The sequence below is a fragment of the Penicillium bovifimosum genome (genome assembly GCF_028826915.1).
Source record: "Penicillium bovifimosum strain IBT 22155 chromosome Unknown utg000002l_segment0_segment0, whole genome shotgun sequence".
NCBI classification, from domain to species: Eukaryota; Fungi; Ascomycota; class Eurotiomycetes; order Eurotiales; family Aspergillaceae; genus Penicillium; species Penicillium bovifimosum.
The window spans coordinates 1247826-1273381 of NW_026622711.1; the positions used below are offsets into that span (position 1 = coordinate 1247826).

At 51.2% G+C, this 25556-nt stretch overlaps 11 protein-coding genes across 11 annotated transcripts; 6 read left to right on the forward strand and 5 right to left on the reverse strand.

Moving 5' to 3' along the window:
* Nucleotides 1–56: 56 nt before the first annotated feature.
* N7515_001676 (MICOS complex subunit MIC60) lies at nt 57–2127 on the reverse strand (the record flags this gene model as incomplete). Its single annotated transcript, XM_056662420.1, has 4 exons — nt 57–122; nt 169–1775; nt 1848–1956; nt 2014–2127. The coding sequence occupies 4 exons, from the start codon at nt 2125–2127 to the stop codon at nt 57–59; spliced, it is 1896 nt and encodes a 631-aa protein (XP_056524533.1).
* Nucleotides 2128–3237: 1110 nt separating this feature from the next.
* On the reverse strand, nt 3238–4178 carry N7515_001677 (Rab family GTPase; the record flags this gene model as incomplete). Its single annotated transcript, XM_056662421.1, has 5 exons — nt 3238–3585; nt 3656–3847; nt 3931–3957; nt 4017–4036; nt 4109–4178. The coding sequence occupies 5 exons, from the start codon at nt 4176–4178 to the stop codon at nt 3238–3240; spliced, it is 657 nt and encodes a 218-aa protein (XP_056524534.1).
* A 392-nt stretch (nt 4179–4570) lies between these two features.
* Nucleotides 4571–6794, forward strand: N7515_001678 (putative phosphoinositide phosphatase (Sac1); the record flags this gene model as incomplete). Its single annotated transcript, XM_056662422.1, has 3 exons — nt 4571–4778; nt 4829–6555; nt 6618–6794. The coding sequence occupies 3 exons, from the start codon at nt 4571–4573 to the stop codon at nt 6792–6794; spliced, it is 2112 nt and encodes a 703-aa protein (XP_056524535.1).
* Nucleotides 6795–11218: 4424 nt separating this feature from the next.
* On the forward strand, nt 11219–12986 carry N7515_001679 (tetrahydrofolate synthase; the record flags this gene model as incomplete). Its single annotated transcript, XM_056662423.1, is given in 5 exon segments — nt 11219–11305; nt 11382–11519; nt 11585–11752; nt 11775–11811; nt 11827–12986. The coding sequence occupies 5 exon segments, from the start codon at nt 11219–11221 to the stop codon at nt 12984–12986; spliced, it is 1590 nt and encodes a 529-aa protein (XP_056524536.1).
* Nucleotides 12987–13493: 507 nt separating this feature from the next.
* On the forward strand, nt 13494–15200 carry N7515_001680 (glycylpeptide N-tetradecanoyltransferase swoF; the record flags this gene model as incomplete). The annotated part of the gene is made up of 4 exons (XM_056662424.1): nt 13494–13575; nt 13662–14103; nt 14163–14946; nt 15003–15200. 4 exons carry the CDS (start codon nt 13494–13496, stop codon nt 15198–15200), a joined length of 1506 nt encoding a protein of 501 aa, XP_056524537.1.
* A 468-nt stretch (nt 15201–15668) lies between these two features.
* Nucleotides 15669–17723, forward strand: N7515_001681 (uncharacterized protein; the record flags this gene model as incomplete). The annotated part of the gene is made up of 2 exons (XM_056662425.1): nt 15669–15711; nt 15853–17723. 2 exons carry the CDS (start codon nt 15669–15671, stop codon nt 17721–17723), a joined length of 1914 nt encoding a protein of 637 aa, XP_056524538.1.
* Nucleotides 17724–18039: 316 nt separating this feature from the next.
* On the reverse strand, nt 18040–20255 carry N7515_001682 (uncharacterized protein; the record flags this gene model as incomplete). Its single annotated transcript, XM_056662426.1, has 2 exons — nt 18040–19951; nt 20017–20255. 2 exons carry the CDS (start codon nt 20253–20255, stop codon nt 18040–18042), a joined length of 2151 nt encoding a protein of 716 aa, XP_056524539.1.
* A 129-nt stretch (nt 20256–20384) lies between these two features.
* Nucleotides 20385–21958, forward strand: N7515_001683 (alpha/beta hydrolase; the record flags this gene model as incomplete). The annotated part of the gene is made up of 5 exons (XM_056662427.1): nt 20385–20584; nt 20635–20708; nt 20767–20967; nt 21029–21835; nt 21894–21958. Coding segments are annotated over 5 exons (1347 nt in total), but the record flags the coding sequence as incomplete, so codon positions are not given.
* Nucleotides 21959–22594: 636 nt separating this feature from the next.
* N7515_001684 (uncharacterized protein) lies at nt 22595–22822 on the reverse strand (the record flags this gene model as incomplete). Its single annotated transcript, XM_056662428.1, has 1 exon — nt 22595–22822. One exon carries the CDS (start codon nt 22820–22822, stop codon nt 22595–22597), a length of 228 nt encoding a protein of 75 aa, XP_056524541.1.
* A 671-nt stretch (nt 22823–23493) lies between these two features.
* Nucleotides 23494–24365, forward strand: N7515_001685 (putative 2-hydroxychromene-2-carboxylate isomerase; the record flags this gene model as incomplete). Its single annotated transcript, XM_056662429.1, has 4 exons — nt 23494–23568; nt 23622–23721; nt 23786–24069; nt 24162–24365. The coding sequence occupies 4 exons, from the start codon at nt 23494–23496 to the stop codon at nt 24363–24365; spliced, it is 663 nt and encodes a 220-aa protein (XP_056524542.1).
* Nucleotides 24366–24674: 309 nt separating this feature from the next.
* N7515_001686 (uncharacterized protein) lies at nt 24675–25213 on the reverse strand (the record flags this gene model as incomplete). The annotated part of the gene is made up of 2 exons (XM_056662430.1): nt 24675–24793; nt 24868–25213. 2 exons carry the CDS (start codon nt 25211–25213, stop codon nt 24675–24677), a joined length of 465 nt encoding a protein of 154 aa, XP_056524543.1.
* Between the last annotated feature and the right edge of the window lie 343 nt (nt 25214–25556).

The window sequence follows — 25556 nt, forward strand, 5'->3', positions numbered from 1 at the left end:
GTAAGTGACGAGGATATACAGGGTAAAATGAATTCTGCTTCGCTCAATGTATGCGCTTATTCAACCCGCAAGCACTGAAGGCGGGCTTCGGCCTCGATAACCTGGTGGAGAATATTCGTTAGCTATTTTGTTCCAGTGTTCAAGTCCAAGTGCGGAACAAGAACTTACCTCGAGAGCCTGTCTGACTTCAAGAACCCTGCGAACGTCACTCAGCCAGTCCTTGCTGAGAATCTTGGCCCAGCCTTGGAGGGAGTTCATCTCCCGAGCAGCGGCGTCAATATCACCCATCTGCAATAAGCTCTCAGTCCGCACCAGAACGCTTTCCACGTCGTCACCCTCGGAGAGAGCATCCTTCTTGAACATAACCTTGCTTAGGACAAGACTGGCCGCATGGCTGGCCACACCGGCATCTTCGGGTAGCAGGCTGGCCTTGCGAACCTCCGCTGCAACTCTGCGGAAACGCTCGAAGATCTGAGTGGTAGAGGGAATTCCGCGCTGGTAAGCGGTGGGGTTAATGGAGGCGATGGCAGCCTCAACGACGGCGTCGCCAGCGGCAAGCTCCTTCACGGCCACAAGCTCACGGACGAACGGCCGAGGAGTGTCAGCACGCTCAACCACAGTGCGGACGGCATCCAAAGCGACCTGCAGCTGCTGAGTCTTGAGGTTGGTGTCGATGACGTCGCTCCATCCGGCAGTGAGCTTCTCGAGCTCCTTGATGTCGGCTGTAAGCTCGGTCAACTTGCTCAGGCGGCCCTCGCGCTCACGCTCCACCAGACTCTCGACCTGGTGAATGTACTTGCGGTCCAACTCAATGGCCTGCTCAACGAGCTCGTTCTGAAGACGCTGCTCAGCCAGCTCCTGGGCATGGCGGAGCTCAGTCTCGAGCTTTTGCTGATATGCCCGAGTGAGCTTCTCGCGCTCGCCCTCGAATTCTTCGCGGAACGAGGTAATATCGCTGGAGCGCACTTCGTCAAATTGGCGCATCAATTCCCGAGCCGACTCATCGAAGGTGGCATGAAGCTTGTTGATTTCGGCCTGGGCGGAGTTTTGAGCATCGTTGCGAATAGCAGCGATCTTCTCACTAATCTTCTCCAGTTCGCCCTTCGCCTTGGCGACAGTCGCAGAGTATTTGCTGGCATTTTCATCGGCACTGATGACAGTAACGATGTCGTTGAAGGTCTTGACCAGATCCTGGACAACGGAGTCATCAGCATCCCGCAGCTGGAGCAACTCAATGGTGCTTGTAGAAACAGCGGGTTCTCTAGGCGCCTCCAGAGACACGGCCTTCTCAGATTCGGGCTTGGATTTTTTCGCGCTTTGCTTAGAGGCGTTGTCTTCTTTAGCCCTCTGGACAGAAACTTTCTGGTCCTTAGGCTTGGATGTCGCGGGTTTGTTTTGGTCCTCGGCACTCATGTAAGCTGCCTTCTTCGAATCATCGGCCTTCTCCTCCTCGGCAACCTTCCAAGACAGACCATTTTTGCTGGGAATTGTGACGGGCTTTCCCTCCTCACTAGGGATAGCAGGGAGACGGTGCGGGTTCCTCAAGGCATTGGGGAAACGGCGGTAGAAGTCGCGCTCCTCAAAGTAAAGGACACATTCTTCTCCGTAGGGAACATATTCGGTGAAGAAGTCGTGGAAATTGTCGGACTTAAGGGCAAGGAAGATGCTGCCACCATAGGCAAAGCCGGAAGTGAGGATCAGGTAGATCAAAAAACGGCGGAAACGACCGGATTTGCGAGGAGCTGGCGCGGGAGGTGGAGGAGGAAGCTTGGCACCTGCAAGAATATCACATTAGAATATGATGGGAAGCTCTTGAGTTTGGTGGATGAAGGAGGGCATCGTCATACCTGTTCCGGCGGCCTTCGAGATGGTCTCGGGGGGGACACTGGATTCGGAGGAGGGGGCAGCTGGTGTTGGACCACCAGTGGTAGGGGGTTTAGAATCAGCGAAGAATCGCTGCGCGTCATAATTGTTAGCAAGAAAGACTGGGAAGCTTCTGTACGATCTTCTTACCTGACCTGCGAGCCGGTTGCTTGCACCGGCTCTGGACAGCCATTGTGAAGGGATGCGTTGGCGAACAGGGTTCGACAGCAATTGCCGACCCGGAGCAATCGAGGAGCGCAGCATAACGAGCCGCACAATCGCCAAAGGGAATGGCTAGAGGTGATCAAGAAGTTGGATGGGTAGGAAAACGGGAACCGGTTGCTCAGTTGCGATCCGCCCCGATAATCCTGCGGGCGGTCAGGATGGCTTCGCGCCATTTCGTCCTCTTCCATGCTGACATCAGAGATAGCGGCCTGGGGTTGCATGAATTGCTACTCAGCATGTAGATCTATATAGTTTCTTCGACACGAATATATAATTATAATGTCCATAAATTAAACTGTTTGGCGCTGATCGTAGTATTTAAGGGTCAACACTCAACTGTGAGTCAAAAGGAAAGGTTTGGTTTATTTGTACATCTGAGAATCATGTGATGGCCCAGGTCATAGTGTCGTGTACAAATAAACCCAACCAAAGGAAATCTACACGCAGACTCCGACCTGCACCTCAAGCAATAAACATCCATTCCCATAGAACAGAGCCTATAGGAACAATAGAAAAGATGCAAAGCCAGCCTCCAGGGACCCTCCCTAATTATATAAGTGAGAAGTTCGAGACAATGAGGCACATAGCACTAAGATATAGTAAAACTTCGTTGTAGATACAAGTATGGACGATGTATTATTTGAGCATAACATACTAGGAATTCTGGAAAGCACAAGGATAACGGGAATAAGCAGAAGTTGAGCCCAATAAGTCCCTTGACATAAGAAAAGAAAAGCAGATGCAGACGCCGGGTGAAGGAACAAGGAGTACAGATGGAATAGCACTGTCAGGCACCGAATGATCCAGCTGCAGCGTTTCTAAAGCCAAATTCCACATGCGTCAATCAAAGTCAAACCCTGCTGCCAATAATGGACCTGTGGGGCCTCGGTTGAGCAGTATGAGCAAGAGCAAAAGAACGAAGAAAAAACTCGAGAGAGCTAGATCGAGCATGGACCGAGAGTGTATCTATCGGCTCCACAGCGAGTAGGCAATGCCGCTGGAGTCCGATCGAATGACATTGGTAAAATCATAGTCACAGAGGTATACCACCGTTGAACGATGTTGAAGAGGTGAAGTCTCCGCTCTCTCGTGAACGGAGACTGAGGCGAGAGTGCAATAGCAGAGGGGGGAATATGATCGGATGACTGTTTAACAATTGCACGCACCGGCGCCCTGGGTGCCAGGGGCCTCTGGTCGCAAGTCGACACCAGGCCGAGGGGCAGCCCGCATGTTGCGAGGTCCGGCCTGGTCCAGAGGTAGCTTCTTGGCGATCGCAGTGAACAGCTCCTTGACATTTATCGAGGACTTGGCGGAGGTTTCGAAGAATAGCAGGCCAGCTTCGCGTGCATAGGCTTCGGCATCGGCCTCTGGGATCGCTCGCTTATCAGGACTCTCTGTGACGAGATCGAGCTTGTTACCTGCTAGGGCGATCACAATGTTCTCGTTTGCTTGGCGCTGCAGTTCTTTCACCCATGACTTGGCTTTGTCTAGCGATGCCTGTGCGGAGATTCGACTGTCAGCTTCTATACTGGAAACGAAATCAAAAACATGAAGTACTGGACCGTACAGCTTGAGTGATGTCATAGACGACAACGGCGCAGTTGGCATTTCGATAATACATCGGAGCCAACGACTTATACCGCTCCTGGCCCGCAGTATCCCAAATTTCGAACTTCACTGTGGTGCTATCGTCGAGTGAAATGGTCTGTGTTAGGAAGGCGGCTCCGATCGTCGACTCGCGGTAATCATCGAATTGGTCCTAAGCCGATCATTTAGCATTTTGGTAATCCAAGTACGACCGGCTAACCGCGGTAGACGATATAGGCATCTTCAAAGACTCACTTTAACGAATCTGAGAACTAGCGAACTCTGAAAGATAGCGGTCAAGTCAGCGGTTGTTAAAGAAGATCGCAGGTGGTATCCCAAACCTTTCCGACGGCGGACTCTCCTGCGAGCACGGAATGTCAGCCAAAAGATCATTCAAGCAAATCAACAAGGCGAATACACAGCTGACACTTACCAAGAAGGACGAGCTTGAACTGGGCGAATCTTGTGCCCGGGCGGGCTCCTGGTGCTTGTCTGGAAGCCATGATCAGGAGAGGATGGGGTTTTAGGGAGGAAGGTTGAACAAAGTAGGTAGATGAAACGTCGAGTAACTAGATTATGAATTCCAAGTCCCAAGAGCTGGATAGACAAATGGAAAGAAACAGAAGATCCCAAGGGTACAATAAAGATTCAAGCACCTGTAGTCTCAGGCAGACAGGAATAGATGACGGAAGGCCCAGCCACACGAGCAGCGGGGCGGTGTGGCTGCGTACAGACCACAGTGGTCCGCTGTGCCTTCCAGTTCCCGCGGTTGATTGTCATGTGTTATTGGACTCGGGAACTGTGACTTGGATTTAAAGACTTTACATGCCTTCATTTTGTTGCTCATTGCTCTTCTCACTCTCTTGACCTTCATTGTGAAGGGTCTGCTTTCATTATGACTCCTCCCCTTCTCCCATTCAGGGATATCAACTTACATGCGTCGCCTTCCCACTATGCCTTTACATCGCCTTCATCACGCCAGGCGCCCACTCTAGTCGTCGACCGACCAACTGGCGATTTACGCTTGAACGATGGCCCCCTTCCAGGCGCTAAGCGCATCTCCAGTATTGCAGGAATTCTTGGAATTCTTAAGCTAAAGCTCGGTAATTAGCATCGCAAACAGAAACTCAGGAGGTTGCGCTGACTGGCATAGATAAATACATCATTGTTATTACCAAAGCCCAGCCGATGGGACGTTTGCGCGGTCATATGGTCTACAAAGTCGCCGGAACCGAGTTCCTCCCCATGCGAGAACGACCGCTGCATGACACCGACGAAGATGCCTATCTCACCTTGGTGAAAGACTTGCTTCGAAAGGGACCTATGTATTTTTCATACTCGCTAGACATTACCAACAGCTTTCAGCGACATTCGCAACAGCCTTCTGATGTTCCGATGTGGAAGGGTGCCGACGATCGCTTCTTCTGGAACCGCTTTATTCAATCCGACCTGATCGATTTCAGCCTGGGGCAAAACGACACCAGTGGAATTCGCTATGGTCCTCAGCCAGGCGCCGATCCCTATATCTTACCCGTCATGTTTGGCATGATGCGCATTACTCCTGCCCGAGTTAAATCGACCTCTTTCACCTTCGCGCTTATTACCCGGCGATCTAGACACAGAGCCGGAACGAGATACTTCTCCCGCGGAATCGATGAAGAAGGCAACGTCTCGAACTACAATGAGACTGAACAGGTTGTGATACTGAACGACTCGACGGGTGGGCTCTCCGGATTCGGCGGAGGTCAATCAATGACTAGTGGCAAAGCTGGACAGGACCTCCAAGTGTACTCTTTTGTGCAAACCCGAGGTAGCGTCCCCGTGTTCTGGGCCGAAGTCAACGACCTGAAGTACACACCCAAACTCCAGGTTCGAGGGGTTGAAACTTCCGTGGAAGCTGCACAGAAGCATTTCTCTGAACAGATTCGGATCTACGGGGAGAACTATCTGGTCAACCTGGTCAATCAGAAGGGCAGAGAGGAGAATATCAAACGGGCATACGAGCAGTTGGTTCGCACATTAGTCACCTCCTCATCTGAAAGCACGGAGGCTGATGACCACACCTCCGAAAAGATGCACGTCTTGGAGCCAGAGTTCAAACAGAAAGAGATGGATCGCCTGCACTATGTGTACTTTGATTTCCACAACGAGACCAAGGGCCTCAAATGGCATCGCGCAGAATTGCTCATGGGCCGTCTGAACGATGGGCTGTCTCAAGGCGGTTACTTCCGTGGAGTGGAGAGTCCTGGTGCTCCTGGTGGGCAGTTGGATACTCGCTCTACGCAGACGAGTGTTGTTCGAACGAACTGTATGGATTGCTTGGACCGCACCAACGTAGTACAGAGCATGCTTGGACGGTGGGCTGTCACACGGCAGCTCATGGATGCAGGCGTTCTTCGTCCGGGGGAAAACGCCAACGATGATCGGGAGTTTGAGGATCTGTTCCGAAATATTTGGGCAGACAATGCAGATGTCGTGTCCAAGTCCTACTCTGGCACGGGTGCCCTGAAGACTGATTTCACTCGGACTGGCAAGCGTACACGCGCTGGCATGCTACAAGACTTGAACAACTCCATTACTCGATATGTACGCAATAACTTCATGGACGGCCCCCGACAAGATGGATTTGATGTATTTTTGGGCACCTACCTCCCGTCGGACTCAACCTTTGCCAATATGCAGCTATTCCTTGACCAGCGCCCACTTGTCATCCAGTCTGTTCCATATGTCCTCGCTGCTAGTGTGTTCATGGTTCTGGTGGCGCTTCTGACGAGAAGATTGCCTGATTCTACGGTCTGGCCACTTCGTCTCTTCGTCATTTTCTGGTTACTAGTGGCAGCTTACTGCTTCCGTTTCGTGCATGGGCATGGCATGCTTTATGTAAGTTCATTCCCATTCCAACAAAACTTGAAGTTTTATCTGACCAGCATCTTTCTCATTAGGTCAATTGGCCCAAACTTAACACGCCGGTTGCTGGGGCTGAGGGATACCAGGATGCTCTCATTAAAGCACGATCTGATCCTATAATTGGCAGATGGTTACCTTCCAGACGACACCAGCGTGGCATTAGCAATGCCCGTCTTGTGTTTTTGGAGGAGGGTAAGACCAGGATCGAGTAGTATTCTTCCGATACAGGTGTTTTTGGGCCCTTTCTTCCCATGGACACTTTGCTCGTCATACTCTATAGTCTATGGCTGTATGTTTTATTACCATTCCAGGCGTTTGCTTCGCTCTACGAGCCCGTCGGCATTTCCTTTCTTCATCCTGCCCTTCTGTTCGGTTACACCCTGTCTTTGCTTGAAACACTTGTCCCAGCTGTATGCTGCGGTCGTGATATGTGGCTTCGCTTCCGCTATTCCTGCCGCTCGGAGTCTCCAAGAGGTCGGGTAGAATCTCTAACCAACACAGAAAACACCTCAAATACTACTGGCATCAATGTGTAAAGAAGGCATCCATTTCACTGTAAACTCTTGTGTCCAGAATTTGTAGACAATGGATTGTCATTTTTGGGTTATATAGCAGGTATCTTGAGTTCATTAACTAGGGGTTGGTGAAACGTAACGAAGGGTGTGGGAAGCTCAAAGGCACAGATACCTACTAGACAGAACTAATTCGCAATAGTCTGGGCTTGGGCTCAGACTGGAGCCCGAGCTGGAGGCGAAGTAGCTACCTATCATGGGACTATAACCTAATACTATTTAGTCTCTTAGCGGGTACGGTACGGAGTAGAGATATTGCATTCGTAGGATTATACCATTTGCCAGTTGGCAGAATACTTGCCAGTTGGCGGAGGAGTAGGTTGCCAATTGACTGGAGTCTTGCCAGTTGGTGGGAAGCTTCGACACCCACAACCTAGGGATACTGAGGTGACAACTGGACAGAAGAAACTGTTGATATTTTATCTAGAAAGAGTACTGCACACATCCATGTCCTGTTCACTTTTTTTATATAGTTAACATTTACAGGTAAGTTAGGTACTCGCTTAAAGTGTTACTTCCATGGATGATTTATTTCACGGCCCGAGTTGAGCCTCAACCTAGGTTGTGAGGTTCCATGTATATCAGTTCCAAAGAACTTGCCCTTCGTCCCATGGAATATCGCATCCATGGATACCTAGGTTCAACAACCACCTAGGTAGGTTGTTCACCACGTCAAGCTCTTAACGGGCCTTCTATCTGCCTCTTGCTGCATATTTAGGCCTCGGCACTACCTGATCAATACTGGACGTGATACAAGTGTTTTGGGTCTGCAGTGAAAGGGAAGGAACCATCCACGCCCCTTCTCAGTTCTCATCCAAGAAGAACTCCTTTCCAAATACGGAAGGCACAACCCACGCTCCTCCTCGTTCAATTCAGCCAGGAGTAGGGTATAAATACCCCCTCCTCCTCTTCTTCTCTATTTTTTTCTCTTCCTTCCACATATCTCTTCCTTTTACCCTTCCCGTCCCTCATCAGGCACCTACCCATAGAGACTTCTCGCCACCTACCTCACCTACCTTAGGGACCTCCCACCTCTATGTGTCATACATTCAGTCATGGTGCACCATGACATTGACAAGATGCGGCGTGCCATGGCATGCTGTCTATGACTCATGTCTCTCCACGTTCTACTTCTGCTCTGATCATCCCTCAACCCATGCTATGCTGTCACGACGTTCCTCTAACATTCAAGTTGCTTTCACTCAACCACATACAGCCTCGCCGTGGCGGGCTTCGGCTTCAGGACAATCGGGAGGCTGGATGTGGTAACTACCACTCACCCACGTCAACTTACCCACGTCCATCGAACCACCACCAGATTTACCTATATTCAATCTTACTGTGGCGTGGCCTCACGGCTTCAGGACAATCGGGAGACTGGCTATAGGAACCGCTGCCACCAGACCACTCCACCATCTCTACCCACCTATATCCAGTCTCACTGTGGCGGGCCTCACGGCTTCAGGGCAATCGGGAGATTGGGTATAGCAACCACGGCCACCTAACAACAACCACCTTACTCTACCAACTCCGCTCACCTATATTCAATCTCACCGTGGCGGGCCCCATGGCTTCAGGACAATCGGGAGATTGGATATAGCAACCGCAATCACCAAACCGCAACCACGAAACCACTCTACCATCGCTACTCACCTATATTCAGTCTCACCGTGGCGGGCCTCACGGCTTCAGGACAATCGGGAGACCGATATAGGAACTACCCCCACTCAACCATCCACTCATCTATGTCCAGTCTCACCGTGGCGGGCCTCATGGCTTCAGGGCAGTCGGGAGATTGAGTATAGCAACCGCGGCCACCCAACAACAACCAAATCACTCTACCAACTCTACTCCGCTCACCTATATCCAGTCTCACCGTGGCGGGCCTCACGGCTTCAGGACAATCGGAAGACTGGATTGGGCAACCTACCCCACTGAATCCACTGCTCCTACTGAGCCCTTCCCAATTTCGCCTGATCATCAACCATCAACAATTTCCACTGCCTGTCCCACCCTCCATCTGGAGAATCCCTTACAAGGTCATCAGACCTTCTTAGCATTTCCAGAAGCCATCAACCTACTGTCCCCATCTTCTCACCGATAATCAACAACCATTTCCACTGTCCGTTATGCCTCCGCTCAAACCCTCTTGCCATCTTACTCTACGGCCCCTCAATTTGGCCTTCATATCAATATCTCATCCTCGACCATCTGCTACTAAACACAATCGCCTATTTATCAATTGACCTTCACATCTTGCCTCTTACACCCACCATCATATCGATTCCCTCAACAGGCTGCCTGCCATGCCTCCTATCATAGCCTTCTTGCCATCTTTCTTCGTCATCAAACAACCGCCATTGAACACCATCAACCAACCGGCCGTCCAGGCCTCGATACCTATATTATCTATGACCGTCACTACTTACTGAAACCAACCTTCCATCTACCTGTTTATCTGACTCCTCCATCTACCACTTATCCATCAGCAACTTGACATTGCCATCGAACCATTCGATTATGGCCTTCTTAACCGTCATCATCTACAACTCACCACCACAACCAACGGGCTTGTCCACTCCGGCCTTCAATCATCCACCCTGCTCTCAAATGGGAATTCCCTCATGGCCTGTTCATCAACAGGCTTCTCACCATCTCCTTACCATTCACCACCCACCATTGACCGACCACGTCTTATCCCCCTACGGACCTTGTCGACTTGGCCTTTCTGGGCACTCATACCGACGTCATTGACCAACAAGCCTTCTGGCATCCGCATAGACTGCGAGTGTCACACCGTTAAACAAGAAACTTCAATCTTCGGCCCTGCCATCCTGACCACTGCGACGAACCAACAAGAATCATGCCCCTCCTCCTGAGGGCCCTCTGCATTCTAGCCGCCAGTTAATATTGGTTGTGCTGCCACAAAAGAATCTATATCCTGACAACCAGTCAAAAGATCGATCATCCGCACTCATGGGCCTCCCGATACTTGGACCATCATCATGACTACCTGTTGTCTACCACGCCAAGCAATGGCTCTTTGCCTCCTTGGTTTTTGCATCTCTGCTTCATCTTGACCACCAACCACCATTAACCATGCAACCCGTCTATCAATATGGGCCTTTGGCCCTTTCTGTGACGATCGGACGGCTATGAGGAGGGTTGGACGACGGGGTTGGACTGGTCATATGTACGTCACATTTTCATCTTGACCTTCGTGGGCTTGCTCAACGCAGCCCAGACAAACCATCTCTCGGTGGTTACCCCCGTGTTGATCATCATCTTGAGGCCATGCCCGTGGGCTTTCTATGATCCGCCCTGTCTTCGTGCATCATGGCAGCTACCTACAATTAACACCGCTGTAACTCTCACGGATGACTCGTATCCTCAAATCTACCTCTCTATGCAACTTGCCACCGGCTATCGTTTCACGAATCGCCTAGTCCACCATCGTTTCCATATCAACCCATCACGGTGAAGCCAGCAATGAAAGTGTTAGTGGCCTTGATTGAGTCACATTCTTCGGTTCTTCATACGGATGCTCTATTCCATAATTCCAGGGGCACCGTGGTGTTTTCGTCTGCGGATACCTTCTTTCCCTTCACATCCCTTCCTTTCGGTGCCTCTACTCTCGGGAGATCTGTGCCTACTGTCTACATAACGAACCTTAGGTAGCTCAATAAATTCAACTCATTTACTTGCTATTGCAGTGTATTGGCTTTAGAGTTTAGACCACGCAATTCAGGCTTTACTAACTGCATAGCCTGATTTTCAGTCTTGTATGCTGTATGATTCCAATTTTGAATAGCACTGTAGTGACTGTACTTTGTTCCAGTCTCAATCCTGTACTGTATCCATATCACTTACATAGTAGAATGACTTTTGAGCTCAGCCTGATATGTCGTTGGAACATAATGGCACGTGATCTTCCCGGTCAGAGGCCGAGCGGTTTCCCGAGGAGAGCGGGTGCAACCAGAGAACGACAAACATTAGAGCTGCCGGGGTTCCTTTAAACACCCAGCTTGCTTATTCGAAACTGCAAGCAAGGGACCCAGTTGTCTATGCGAGGGCTTTTGACCTCTATTCGCTGGCAATCAGGCGCACGGCGGTTTTCAACTTGCTCGCCCACCATGACTCGAACATATGAGGTAAGCCGAGATCGGCTTTGCGATGATGCCAATACTACCACAAAGTAAAGCATGTGCTGACTTTTGACTGAACCAGGCTGCGATCGCCTCTTTGAACTCCTTGCAAACTAATTATGCGATTGTGGAAGAGCTTCGGAAATCCGTTTCGAGGAAGGAGATGAATGAGCGCTCACTCCCGGAGACAGTGGAGTGGTTGCAGCGCATCGGATACAAGGTGCGCCAATGGCAGGGATTTGTGTTTTGAAAAGCAAAGCTGATTTGGAATTGTTCGAGAGTTAGCCTTCCGACCTCAACCGGTTGAACGCTGTTCATGTCGCCGGCAGCAAAGGCAAGGGCTCGACCTCCTCATTCATCTCCACCATTCTCTCCCAATACACCAAAGCAGAGGACGACAACCCCACCCCCGAAGCTTCACAAGATCGGCCTCTATACCTCCCCCCACCTCCGGTTCGCCCGCGAGCGCATAAAGATCGACAATTCCCCATTGTCGGAGGAGCAATTTGCGCGTTATTTCTTCGAAGTATGGGATCGCCTTGAGGAATCTGCTAGAGCAGCAGGCCGAAATCCCACGGAACCGGGCACAAAACCGCAATACTTCCGGTACTTGACACTCATGGCATTCCATACGTACCTGAGCGAGGGTGTGGACGCCGCAGTGATCGAATGTGGAATTGGTGGTCAATACGACTGCACCAACGTCATCCCGCAGCCCAAGGTGACTGTGATCACAAGTCTTGGAATTGATCACACGGCGATGCTTGGAGATACCATCGAGCAGATCGCATGGCACAAGGGTGGTATTGCCAAGCCTGGCGCCAAAGGCTTCGCAGCACCACAACCCCCGAGTGCCGAAGAAGTTCTGACCAAGCGTGCTGAGGAGGCTGGTACCCAGCTAGAAATAGTGGCTAACCACCCCGAACTCCGTCCCGAGAGCAGCAATGTTTCCCTTGGTTTGGCTGGAGACTTCCAGTACCTCAACGCCTCCGTGGCAGTGGCTGGTGCCGCAGAATTCTTGCGCTGCACTGGTGTAGATGTCCCGGAAAACATCATGGAGGATCCACTCCCGGCGAAGTTCAAGACCGGCCTCGAAGAAGCCCGCCTAGGTGGCCGGTGCGAGACTCGATTCGAGAAGAACGTCTCCTGGTATATCGATGGCGGGCATACCTTGGAGAGTATCCGTCTGGCGGGTCAGTGGTTTGCGTCGCGAATCCTCGCTGATTCATCGTCCGAAGACATCGCCGCTCGGAAGACACGGATCTTGATCTTCAACCAACAGACTCGTGACAGCACAGCTCTTGCTCGTGCTCTCCACGAGACTCTCGCCGCCGCCCTGGGACATGATACCCCATTCACACACGCCCTTTTCTGCACCAACATCACTTACAAACAGGCAGGCTTCCGGCCTGATCTGGTCAGCATGAATACAAATGCTGATGATCTCGAGCTTTTGCGAGTCCAAAAATCCCTCGCCGTGGAGTGGAATGCCATCGATCCCCTCGCACAAACTCATGTATTTGGTACTATTGAGGAGGCTGTTGACTTCGCCCGCGAAGTTGCAGGCCAAGAACGCAAGGTCATGCAAAAGGATGAGGCCCCGGTCATGACGTTCGTCACCGGCAGTATCCATTTGGTCGGCGGATTCCTCGACGTGGTGGAAACCAAGCCACCCACTGACGCATGATTCTCCCACGGTTAGTAGCCTGGAGCTACGATGACTCTTTTATTCATGTATCAACACTTGAGATCTGGTTTGGTTTTGCATAGAGTGGACCTAGAGGTGTTTTTTTTTTGCGGATTTCAACAATTCTTCGATTCCCAATACAGTTCACCAATATATAACATGTTCACTGAGCATTCTCGAAGGTTCCAGATGTGCTATTGTGTATATGATGCACAGACTTTACATATATGCGGTGCGGTTAGTTCGTCAACAGGGGTCTTTCGGCACGGATAGCCAATAATACCATAACTTATTGATCTACGAAACCTGTCATCTATGTATTCAATTTGCTTCCATACATAATTAGCATCTACGGCATTCTATGTACTGTGTAGAGTAGCGCTTTAACTCCCAAGGTCGACGGCCGTGGGCGGTATGGTGGTATGCTGGCAGCTGGACCCCACCTCCGCGGCGTCTGAAACGTGGGGCCCGCTTCAATTCCTCCTTCCTCAACAACCCACACACATCATGTCGGATTCTAGCGACAAGAAGGGCAAAGCGCCCAAGCGAAATGAAGACGAGTCTGGCACTCCACCTGACTCGGGTAAAGGTATCCTTCACCTGACTAGTCCTCCTCCAATCCCCTCCAGACACGCACTTGTCGCAGTTGCGCAGCTACTGACATTCGGATACTAGATGCTGGAAAGAAACTCCCCGCAAAATTCGCCTCCGCACTCCTTGATCAAAACCCCGCCCTGAAGAAAGAGCTCGCCGCGATGGACAAAGATCAGGCTGCGGCCTTACTGCACAACATGGACCTTTCGCAGATGCTCACTGGATTGGCAATTGGAGGCAAGAACCAGAAGGACATGGCGTCTTATAAGTTCTGGCAGACACAGCCGGTGCCTGCATTTGAGGATGCTGGCAAGAAGGAGATTGTCCAGGGACCTATCAAGATGATTGACCCAGAACAGGTGTCCAAGACTCCCGGCGCCCTCATTGAGGGATTCGAGTGGTGCACCCTCGATCTGACAAATGCGGAGGAGCTGAAGGAGCTATATGAATTGTTGAACAATCATTACGTGGAGGATGACAACGCCATGTTCCGTTTCAGCTATTCGCAATCCTTCCTGCATTGGTACGTCTCTTAAGCCTTTGGTACCTCCCCCAAACATACAGCTAATGATATACATATAGGGCCCTCATGTCCCCAGGATGGAAGAAGGAATGGCACGTTGGCGTGCGCGCCACCAAGTCGCGCAAGTTAGTTGCCTCCATCTGCGGCGTCCCCACTGAGCTTCGCGTTCGTGGTGAGCGCATCAAGGTTACGGAGATCAACTTCCTCTGCATCCACAAGAAGCTACGCTCCAAGCGTCTTACACCGGTTCTGATCAAGGAGATTACTCGTCGCTGCTATGTTGAGGGCATCTTCCAGGCCATCTACACCGGTGGTGTTATCCTTCCGACACCAGTCAGTTCGTGCCGATACTACCATCGCTCCCTGGACTGGTTGAAGCTCTACGAGGTGGGCTTCTCGCCTCTGCCCCACGGCTCAACCAAGGCTCGCATGATCACCAAGAACCATCTTCCTAGCGAAACATCAACACCAGGGCTGCGGCCTATGGAGATGAAGGACGTTGATGCCGTCTACGATCTACTGGAGCGATACATGCGCCGCTTTGACATGAACCAGGCCTTTACCCGGGAAGAGATCGAGCACTGGCTGGTCTACAAGAAGCAACCCGGCAAGGACCAGGTTGTCTGGTCATACGTTGCCGAGGACCCGGAGACACACAAGATCACCGACTTCGCCTCGTTCTACAACCTCGAGTCCACTGTCATCGACCACCCCAAGCACGATTCTGTCCATGCCGCCTACCTTTACTACTACGCGACCGAAAGCGCATTCTCTGATGACAAGAAGGCTTTCAAGGAGCGCTTGCAACTTTTGATACACGATATCTTGATCTGTGCAAAGCAGGTACGTTGCAAAACCTCCAACCTTTATTATTTACTCTGACAGCTTTCCTTTTTTAGGCCCGATTCGACGTCTTCAACGCTCTCACCTCGCATGACAACCCGCTCTTCCTTGAGCAGCTCAAGTTCGGCGCCGGTGATGGTCAGCTCCACTTCTACCTGTACAACTACCGCGCTGCGCCTATTCCCGGTGGAATCAACGAAAAGAATCTGCCCGACGAGTCAAAGATGGGAGGCGTTGGCATCGTCATGCTGTAGGCTTGACGGTTTGGCTAGTAGATCTGAGCGACGGATACCCCGAAAACGAATTTCTTTGTCTTGTATCTTGCTAGCGATCAGAACACATAACAATTAACAGGGATTGTATTGTATAACGAAGATATCGTGATCCGAATCGCATCTCTCACTACGTTGATGTTGCCCGACTGTAACCTCTTGTTAAGAATTGACTGCCTCAGGCAGCTATATTTAGCTCCCCGCGGGTCTAGAGCTCCTTGCCTCAGGCAACCATATGACATCGTCCCATGGAGCTCTTAAGTGCTGCCCGCCTTCTCACGTACTCTTGTTGACCTCGACAGAGTTTCGCAATTATCAGGCTAAGAGGCCTTCGGAATTTCTCAATTTCATTTGGCCTCATTCCACTGGACCACTTAAACGCTTGGTTTGACCTCAGGTCTGCATCTTCTGCATCCGTAGACCTGCAGTGGGGTCGTCCCCGCATCAACGATGGGGGCAGGTCAGTCGAATGAGCATGGCTTATCGTCACCAGGTCAGTTCTAACTCTTAGCCCGTGAGGAACATATGATAGCACAATATACGCACATCATGTCTTCTAAAGTCTAAGCAATCATGGAGCCGACTACGAGCTGAAGTTGACCACGTCGAAATTGTTGCGTCTAACGATAAACAGAGGAGTTGAGCCACATCCTGGCCGAACGCTTCGCCACAAAATGCTTCACACCATTAGAGCTCACGCATTTCAAGGACAACTTTTTCTCTCGGGCCTCAGAGCAGGGAGGCTTGCGATACTGGAATGAGAAGACCCTCTCAGACTTCCTCGGCATTCCAGATGGAATCTACACCTCTTCACAGGAACATGCATTAGACGCGGGTCCAGTGCTGTTTCGTATGGTCTCCTATCTAGGCGCATTCCCATTTCAGAACACGCTCGCGCCGAGTGTTCTCACCTTCGAGGCTATGGTCAAGGTCGTTGTTCTCCTGACTGAGCGCTACGAAAAAGCGCTTAAGCGGGGACACAAGGACCGGATCAAGCTACTATTTGGCAGTTTGGCAGATGTAGGACGGAAGCCTTCCGTTGCAAATAATGAGGAAACAAAGGCCGAGGACAATGAAGCCGCGGCTAGCAGCTCACATGCGCTTGGGTTCTCGGTAGATGAACCGGCGGATGATGATTACGATGAAGACGAGGATGATGATCTTGCACTTGCGGCATTGGAGTCTCTTGATGCAATTGAGGTATTTAAGCAGGATTGCCGGGTTGATAAGACTGTTTATGAGACGAGGATTTCTGTGGATACGTTCCGCCGTTTGGTCATGCTGCTGCTGGTCATTGCACCACTGAATCCCTTGGAGTCGTTGAAGATTTACACAAATGGTCTGGACGAGCGGATGGAAGGGGTTCAAAAGGAGGCGGACAGTATCCTCGCGGCCTTTTCACCAGAAGAAAGCGACGGAGGGATATCGTACAAGGCTTTCGCCCAAACGATATCGCTGTCTCTGCCGTATCTTTTCGAACCACTAACTGCTCTTTTCGAGCACATGCTTTTCAGCAAGAATTTGAATCTGTCTCAACGCCGCCAACAAGGCCTAGCTACTGAGACTGAAGAACAGGAGAAGGATGAGAGCGAAAATACTCTTCCATCAACGGCTTCACTTACCCTTCCGGGGAGCTTTAAGTCGTCCATACTGAACCCAACCCTCAACGCCCATCTCTCATTCTTCCTCCCTTCGACATCAGCCGGTCTCAACCTTCTCCGCAGCGGTGTCAAATTACACCCCGTTTTCTCCACGAGTGCCCACGGCTCCTCCCTAACATCTTTCTCTCATCACGTCCTAACTTGGCAATCCGCAACTCTCCTCATCCTACAAGGCTCACTCTCAGACTCATCGAGTGAGGAGCTAGTAACACTAGGCGCCTTTATCCCCCAGTGCTGGAAAACCTCCACAACAATTCCAACCACACACAAACCATCCGACCTCCTCCCCTGCCTCTTCCAACTATCCCCCAAACACCTCCTTCTCCCAGGAAACCCCTCCCCATCCGTAAAGAAAGTCAACACCCCAACAGCCTACTTCTCAACAACCACCGGCATAGCAATCGGCTGCCAAATCCCCGCCCAGTCCCGCACGCAACAAAAAGCACCAACCCCACACGGAGCCGGCAGCCTAATCATCGATGCAGACATGGAAACAGCCGAGCTCCATGCCGCACCCATCGGACACGACGGCGTCTTCCTGCCGGCTGCAAACACATCCCCCAACGATCGACCGACAAATCTAAAACTCGATCTGTACACCCTAGAGATCTGGGGTATTGTCCCTGATCCAGAGGATAGCTCTTTCTCCGCAGATCCGAGTATGAGTGCGATTGAGATACAGCGGGCGAAGTGGGAGTTTGAGGCGCGGGAAGCGGAGCGTCGGAGGAATATCAATATTAAGGCTGGGGCGGGCGATTCGGCCGCTGAGAGTGCTAGGTGGCTTCTGGAGACGGCGGGCATCATCGGGGATGAGGCGAGGTATGCTCGTGGAGGGATGTCTTGAGAATGTTCTTTGTATTAGTCTTTCGGTATGACTCTGAATTGAGCATGTTTGCCTTGAAAACTGTTGCTTGTTGGGTATATTAATGTCAACTGTGTGCCTAAGGAGTTACTGTTCTGGTCATGGACCTAATGATTGAAACCATATATTGCATCCGCAGGACAAAGCAAAGGCCGCAGAACATCAGAATACCATAATCGTACATTCAACAAGTCAAAACTATATATGCATGCAGAAACAGACCTCGAGACAATCATGAATATCCCCACATTCACACCACGAACCCCCCGCACGCACCGTCTTGTGTACAAGACAACCATTACACCTTCAACGGAGGCAGCCCACTCGGCGCATCATAGAAATCCTTCAACTCCTCCTCATCCTCCTCAAACTCTTGACCAGAAGTCTCCACGTCAGATTCATCGCCAGCGAGCTGAACACGGGAAAGCCGGCTACGGGTCCCAGAACCAACATTAGCAGAAGCGGGTGTGCCATCCTTCTCGAATGGTTCTGCCTGTACCTCCTCACGAGGAAGACGCAGGGCCAAGTATCCATCCGGAGCACGCTCGGCGCGGTCCATGATATCGTTCATGTATTTGCGGACTTCGTCGGCGGGCTTGACGACGCGCGCTAGAGGCTCGAGGATTTTAGCGTTTGGGGCGTGGATGCGGAATGTCACTGGTTGCCAGTATTCCTGCATATCAGCCTCGTTTGTGGGAGCATTTGGGGTTGCGATGCCCGTTTGGTCAGAAGGTTCTTGCTTTTGGGGTGTTGCAGTTGTGGGTGTGCTTGGCTGGGTCGGGGCTGGTGTACCAGTTGGTGTTTTGCCGTCGATTTTGGCCTTTGGATCGGCCTTTTTGGTTTTTGGTGCTGCCTTGCTCTTGGATTTTGAGTTACCGGCTTCTGAGGGGGTCTCGAGGGGGAATGGTGTGCCTGGGGCGACCTTTCGCACTACTAGGAATGAGGCGATGACTGTGTTTTCGGCGGGTAGCCATTCTAGGATGGTATGTTCGGGGAAGAGATATCGGTCGCCTGAGCCGGCGTGGCCGGATGTGCTGCTTCCGTATGGAGTCAAGGGAGAGGTGAATTCGAAGACGACAGACTTGTAGTTTACCTTCGGAGCAGGGGCTGGTGCTACGTAAGGAATTGGTGTCTGGCGTGGGAAGGGGGCGGGAGTGCCGTATTGCGGTGGTCTAGATTGGAGCTGAGGTTGTGACCCATAGGAGGGTTGTGGGTAGGGGGGATATGGCGGGCCGGGTCGGGCCCCTGCTTGTTGAGTATTTCCCGGTGGGGTCGGGGCAGGGGTGTTTGCAGGAGCAGGTGTTGCCGGTTGAGTTGGCACCGCTGGCTCGGAGGGGGTAGGTTGAGTCGTGGCTGAGGACTCTTGTTTGATGCTCGCAGCCGTGTCAGTGGCACTCCCAGGAGGTTGAGGCTGACTTGATGGGGCTTGGGCCGGTGTCTGTGGTTGCGACTTTTGTGGGGGTTGCTCCTGGGACACTGGCTTCGCCTCGCCCAGCTTTTTCTGGGGCTGGGATTGTGGCGTGGGCGTTGACTGTGTTGCAGGAGGCGTTGCAGTAGTGGATTGTTGTCGCTGTTCTTGCTGTTCCCTAGCCTTGATGATGGCGTTGAGTTCGTCGATGTGTGCTTGGAAAGCCCGTAACTGTTCCTGCGATGCTTGGCTCGAGGCCACGACGCGCATCAATGCCTTGAGTTCGGGGTCTGCGGCTGCCCTTGTAGCCAGCATTTGAATCACAGGATCTGGGCTAGGCTTGGCAGGTTGGCCCTTCTGCCCTTGTGGCGGCTTTTGGCCGTGTGGAGAGGCTTGATTCGGAGTACGAGATTGCTGAGACGGGTTCTGGCCGCCTGGATAGCCGGTGCGACCGGCAGGAACAGGAGAAAATTGTGCGGGCCGTTGCTGGTTGGGGGTGGAATACGGCCGATATTGTTGGAAGTGATTAGGGTGGCCATAGTGCACCATCGGTCGTTGCTGGGGAGCGTATTGGATTGCTGGCGGAGCACTGGGGTCTTTGACAACGTAAATCATAGCGTCAAAGAAATGGGGACCGATCGTAACGTCGCAGGGCCCGACTTTCGTCATCGTATCCTTCGAGGGGTTGTTCTTTTCAGTCTGTTCACGCTTCGTCTTCTTCGGCTTTGTGTAGTATCGAACGAGAACTCCATCACTGAGCCACTTCTTCTTCGATCGCTCGAGGGAAGCCAGAAGAACTGCGCTGTTTGAACCACACAGATAATGTCAGTTGTCTGCATCACATTCATCGGGGTTGCGATGTCAAACCTTTCTGCGATAGACTGATACTCTCTGTCAGATAGAGAGATCGGCTGTCGCGTGCGAACGATTGGCAAGGGGTCACCATCCTTTATCTTCGTAGGTAACGGGGCATCGACTAGTTCAGGCGATGGAGCGCGAGGAGTTGGCGCCTTTTTCCTGTGAGACTGCGGCGTGGCTTCGGAGACACGTCGTTTGGCTGCCGGTTCGCGTCGCTCGCGCGCTGGAAGCTTGCGCTTTTCGGCCATGGCGGGTTCAGAGAGATAATAACGATAATACCCAAGATGGACTGTTAGAGGACATCTAGTGAGCGATCGGAGGGGATGGAGAGAGTGGAAGAGGAGAAATGCGCGACGTGATAAAGCCGCTTATCAGCTCCGGCTCTCCTCCGTCTACCTCCGTCCAGCCTTAGGAGGCCCCCAAGTGGCTGTCAACCCTCATCACTTCAACTCCCGATTATAGAAGAGATGGTCGAGCTCAAGCCAATTTTCAAGAAGGCGTACTGGTCTCTGGCGGCTGCTGGACTGGTATATGTGCTCTTTGTCTGCTCCTTGACCTTCCCAGAGGTCCAACGTTTGTATGGAACTCGACATCCGGCGCTGCGCTTAACGAGCTAACATAACACAGTGTCCTTTATGCAAACAAGATCAATCCCACCTTATGGCAAGATGTGAATCAAGTTGAACAATTTGGTTTCTTGAGTATGAAGCTCCTTCCAATGTGGACTTTTGATGTGTTTAGATTGACCGGCTCCCACAGGAACCCAAGTCCAACCGTTCCATTTGGTGACCCCTGACAATGAAACGCTTTATGGCTGGCACTTGATGCCATTGCACCTCTGCCTGGAACATGAACAGGAGCTGATGGAGAATCCGACCTCCGGCCCAGCAGAGGATTACACTAAGACAGTTGCCCACAGACTCCTCGCCGATGACCCCAATGCTAGAGTTGTTGTAAGCTGTAGGTCACAAATTGTTTGATGCTCCAGTACCCGAAGCAGGCTAACATATGAGCAATGAAGTCCATGGGAATGCGGCACACCTGGGCTCTGCTCAACGCCCTGCCACGTACAATACCATGCTGAGCCTATCTACCCCGTCGAACCCAGTCCATGTCTTTGCAATTGACTATCGTGGCTTTGGCGTGAGCACTGGGTCTCCCTCTGAAGAAGGTCTTATTACCGACGGTGTTGCTTTAATCAACTTCCTCACAGCGGGAGCATACAACATCCCCACTTCTCGAATCGTCATTATGGGCCAGAGTCTTGGAACTGCAGTCACAACCGCAGTAGCAGAACGGTTTGCGTTTGGATCATCCAACCCGTCAGCTCTACAACCAGCCATCAAGAATGCCGAGCCTTTTGCCGGTGTGGTCTTGCTGGCGGCCTTTAGCAGCTTGTCGAACGTCATCCAGTCTTATAGCTTGAAGGGTCTCACGCCGCCTATGCTTTCACCTCTGATCCAATATCCCCGCGCCCAACAGTGGCTATTGAGTCACATTGTGGATCATTGGGATACGGGTGCGAGATTGGCACGCCTTACTGGCGTCAGCCCAGGGGGCTCGGACTCTTCGAATACCAACTATACTGATAAGAGCCTCGATCTGACCATTGTTCACTCTTTCGATGATGTTGAAATTCCCTGGTATGAAGGGCGCCGTGTCTGGGAGGCTGCCACGGGCAAGGATCTCAAACATGCTCCTGGATCTTTGGTGTATGTCAAGACTGAAGACGGTAACCCAAGCGAGGTTAAGATCTGGAAGAATGAGATCAACAAGGGTGGCACCGAGATTGTGAAGAAGGTCAGATGGGAACGCATTCGATATGGTGGTATGTCAACACACTTTCCCCTGCGTTAGATGCAACATACTGACTAGTAATCCATTAGGTCACAACCGCGTTGCATCCGGTTCTGTGGCTGGCCTTGCCGTTATGAGGGCTTTCGAGAAATGATCGGACTGGCGCATGAAACGAGGCAACTTCTGTAGCAGGAGAATAAGCAGTAGAAAGACTACAAATCAAGCTATAGACTTGGCTGTATGTATTCTTTCACATCTGCCATCCTTTGGGATTTTCATTCGCTTTCCCATGGCCTCCTTGTTCTAATTTGGCATATAGGTATAGGTACTCATGTGATCAGGGAGCATCTTTTTGAAGACATCCAATCTGAGATAACAACTATGAGCTTATGGGCTGAGCTCAACTTTGGGTGTTATGGATGATCTATACCAGGAAGAGAATTGAACAGCAGTCAATTTGAATTGTACCAATTCTCATGCATACCTACATATCTCCTTTTTCACCACCCAGAAACTACCCGTCTAGAGGACCTACATCCATATCCAAGCGCCACTACATTGGAAGCCTCGCCTGATTTTTACATCTCTGCATTGCAGCCAACTACTAGTAGGTATCCTGGAACTGGTCACTGTACAATGCAATGAAGGGAATGTCCTAGGATATCAGGTCTTAAACCTATAAGTAGTTAGCTGCATCCAACTGTCAGAAAGGCCCTTGATACAATCAGTCCAAGCACAAACCATCAGCCACTTACATCGAACCTATCAGCCAGCCATATCCCAAGTCCGCTCAATGTTTCGAAGTCGACCGATACTTCGATCCCGTCGTCCCCGTAGTCGGTTGATCACTTGCCCGGGTCCATGACCGATACTCGGATCGTTGACGACGAGAATGACGCGCCGGCGCACCGCGGTTGGTGACGACCGAGTGGTCGGTGGTATTGTCAGACTTTTGGTGTTGCTCGTGATCAGACGGGAGATCTCTAGAGCGGTTGAGGCTTGGGGACCGGGAACGCATTTTGTGTTATGGTGGTAGGTGTTTATTTTGATTCCAATCGGTTTGGCAGGTTGGTAATGGAGTGAGAAGTTTGGAAGTTGAGGTTTTTGGCTGTCTCTTATACGGTGTGGCGGCGGTGGCACACTTGGCCTAGGCGTTGTTTTACTTCATTGTGAGCGCATTTTGATGAAATTTGAATTGGAAGACGCCACTCCAGAGATATCTAGTTATGTGAGGTATCTGATACTAGGGGTTAGTCATGTGTTCTTGGAGCCCTTCGAGGGACAGCCCCATGTGCCGCGCACTTTCTTACCGACGCAATGATAATGTAGCTAGTGGACGATCGATCAATAAAGTGCGTACATTACTAGGTGTATTGCTAAATGCTACTACTTGGAAATTCATTCTTGTTCATATAATCTTCTCAATGAAGCCATGCAGAGCTTCAGGGGTCGGCCCAAAAAGGCAAGACCCTTTTTCACGGGATCCTTTGAGCCTCGGCCCAAATGAAAGCCGATAGAATTGCGGGACGGCGATCAAGGAGCTTTCGACCTCGTTAAACCTCAAATATAAACCCAAGTTCCAACTCCTCTTCTGATTCCCTTCTCACTTTATAGTCCCAGATCCTTGGTACCGTCCATCGCATCGGGTTAGTTGCATAGCTTAAAGCCTTAAATTCCCCAGGTTCCACTATGTCGCGTCCCAAGATCACGCTTTACGTCGACGTCGTCAGCCCCTTTGCCTACATCGGCTTCTATGTCTTGCAGGTACGTCTACTAAAACCATAATCCATTTGATTCTCAAGCTGAGGTGATTGTAGAACTCCCCCGCCTTTGCCAAATGTGACATTACATACGTCCCCATCCTTTTGGGAGGACTGATGAATGCATGTGGTAACAGCCCGCCTATCAATGTCAAGAGTAAGCAGGAACCCGCATGAATATCTGACCTCGGACGCTTATTGAATATCGTTTTGGTTGTCAGACAAGAAGGATTACCTGGGCATGCAGCGGGTGCGATGGGCGAAGTACTTCAAAGTTCCCATTATCGAGGGCTTCCCAAAAGGCTTCCCCTTCCGCACGCTATCTGTGCAGCGTGCAATGTGCGCAATCTCTCAGAAAGCGCCTGAAAGGCTCTCTGCAGCACTTGCGGCGGTTTACAAGGCTGTGTGGGTGGATGGTGACATGACTGTTGGCGAGGCGGATGGCTTCATTCCTTTGTTTGAGAGTGTCCTTGGAAAGAAGGAGACACAGGAGATCGTGGCTGCTGTAAGTGTAGTGCAATACAGTTCATCTTTTCTTGGCGGTCATCACTGGGGATGTGACCACAAGAAAGAAAGGAAGCAGGCTAACTCTTGCAGGTGAACAATCCGGACATCAAGGCCCTTCTGACCGCGAATACTGACCAGGCTTTCAATTCCGGAGCCTTTGGGTTACCGTGGTTTGAGTGCACGAATTCAAAGGGCGAGACCGAGGGCTTCTTTGGCGTTGATCACCTAGGTCAGGTGGCTGACTTCTTGGGTCTTGATCGCGCCCTGGACCAAGGATTCCGGGCGGCTCTGTAAACCACCATGTACATCGGGTTGTGGGATAGTATAATTTGTGACAATTCACTGAGATAATACACTCAGTCTCAGTGACATCTAATTAAACATATTCAAGCAAGAACGAGGATCCTGTCCCCTACATAATAGAAGACATTGTGACATCCGCAATGCCCAATACACCACGGGCACAGAGAAAGCTATTTGCCCGAGCAGCAGCCGAGACTGATAAAAACCTTGCCTACCTGTTCCTTCGCCATCGAAACACTTCCAAACCTCCAGTCAATGAAGAACCAGATTCAAAACGCCAAAACATGTCCCACAAACAACCTAATTCGTCGTCGGGGGAAGCTTGTTGCTCCTATGTTTCTCTCGCAGAAAGTCACAAATCTGCTCGTTGCTCATATTATCGATGACTTCGTCTTCTTCGTGTGATCTCGGGTCAGGATCTAAAGAACAGCAGCCACCGTCAACATCCAAATAACCACTTCGTGCAAGCAAAAACGCATAGAAACCAACAAACCTTCAGAAACCATATTCTCAGTCCCCTTCCCACCAGAAATAGACCGAACATGCCCCTGCACAGTATTCAATGCCCCTTGTGCAGCCGGCACAGCAGTATTCATAATGACATCCTTAGCCGCACCAGCCTTCTCCTGCGCAATATTGCTGACTGTGCTCCCAAACTCCGAAATCGAGCTTCCGGTAGCCGTCGAGTCGAATTTATTCTTCACGCCACCGAGTAAACCTTCCTGTTCGTCGGGTTGGATGGCAGCATTGGCGTCCATTTCGGCCTCCGCGTGCATCCGTTGCTCGCGCGCAACGTCGGAATCCAAGTACAGCGAGTCGGTCGGGGGTGTCTCGGTCATGGCGTGCTTGTTGTTGTGTTCAAGTGGGAGTATATGTCGTCCGGGAATGAATTCAATGTTGGGGAGGGGGGGCGAATAGGTATGGCCGTATGGGATAATGCGGTAATATCGGGGTAAGTCGTAGGGCTGAAGCTGACGTAGGGCTGATTTCGGGTGTCTGATCTTTCTTTTCTCGGATCGAGATGGATGACAGGGTATGACAGTGGAAGTGGAGAATCGTACAATTCGTGTGTTCTGAGTAGGCAGCAGTGAATTTTTGGCATGTTCTTGTTTCATTCGACGTTGTCCACGTCGGCCAAGATGTTGGGGTTCCTGGTGATGACGTCGTTGGGTTCCACCCTTG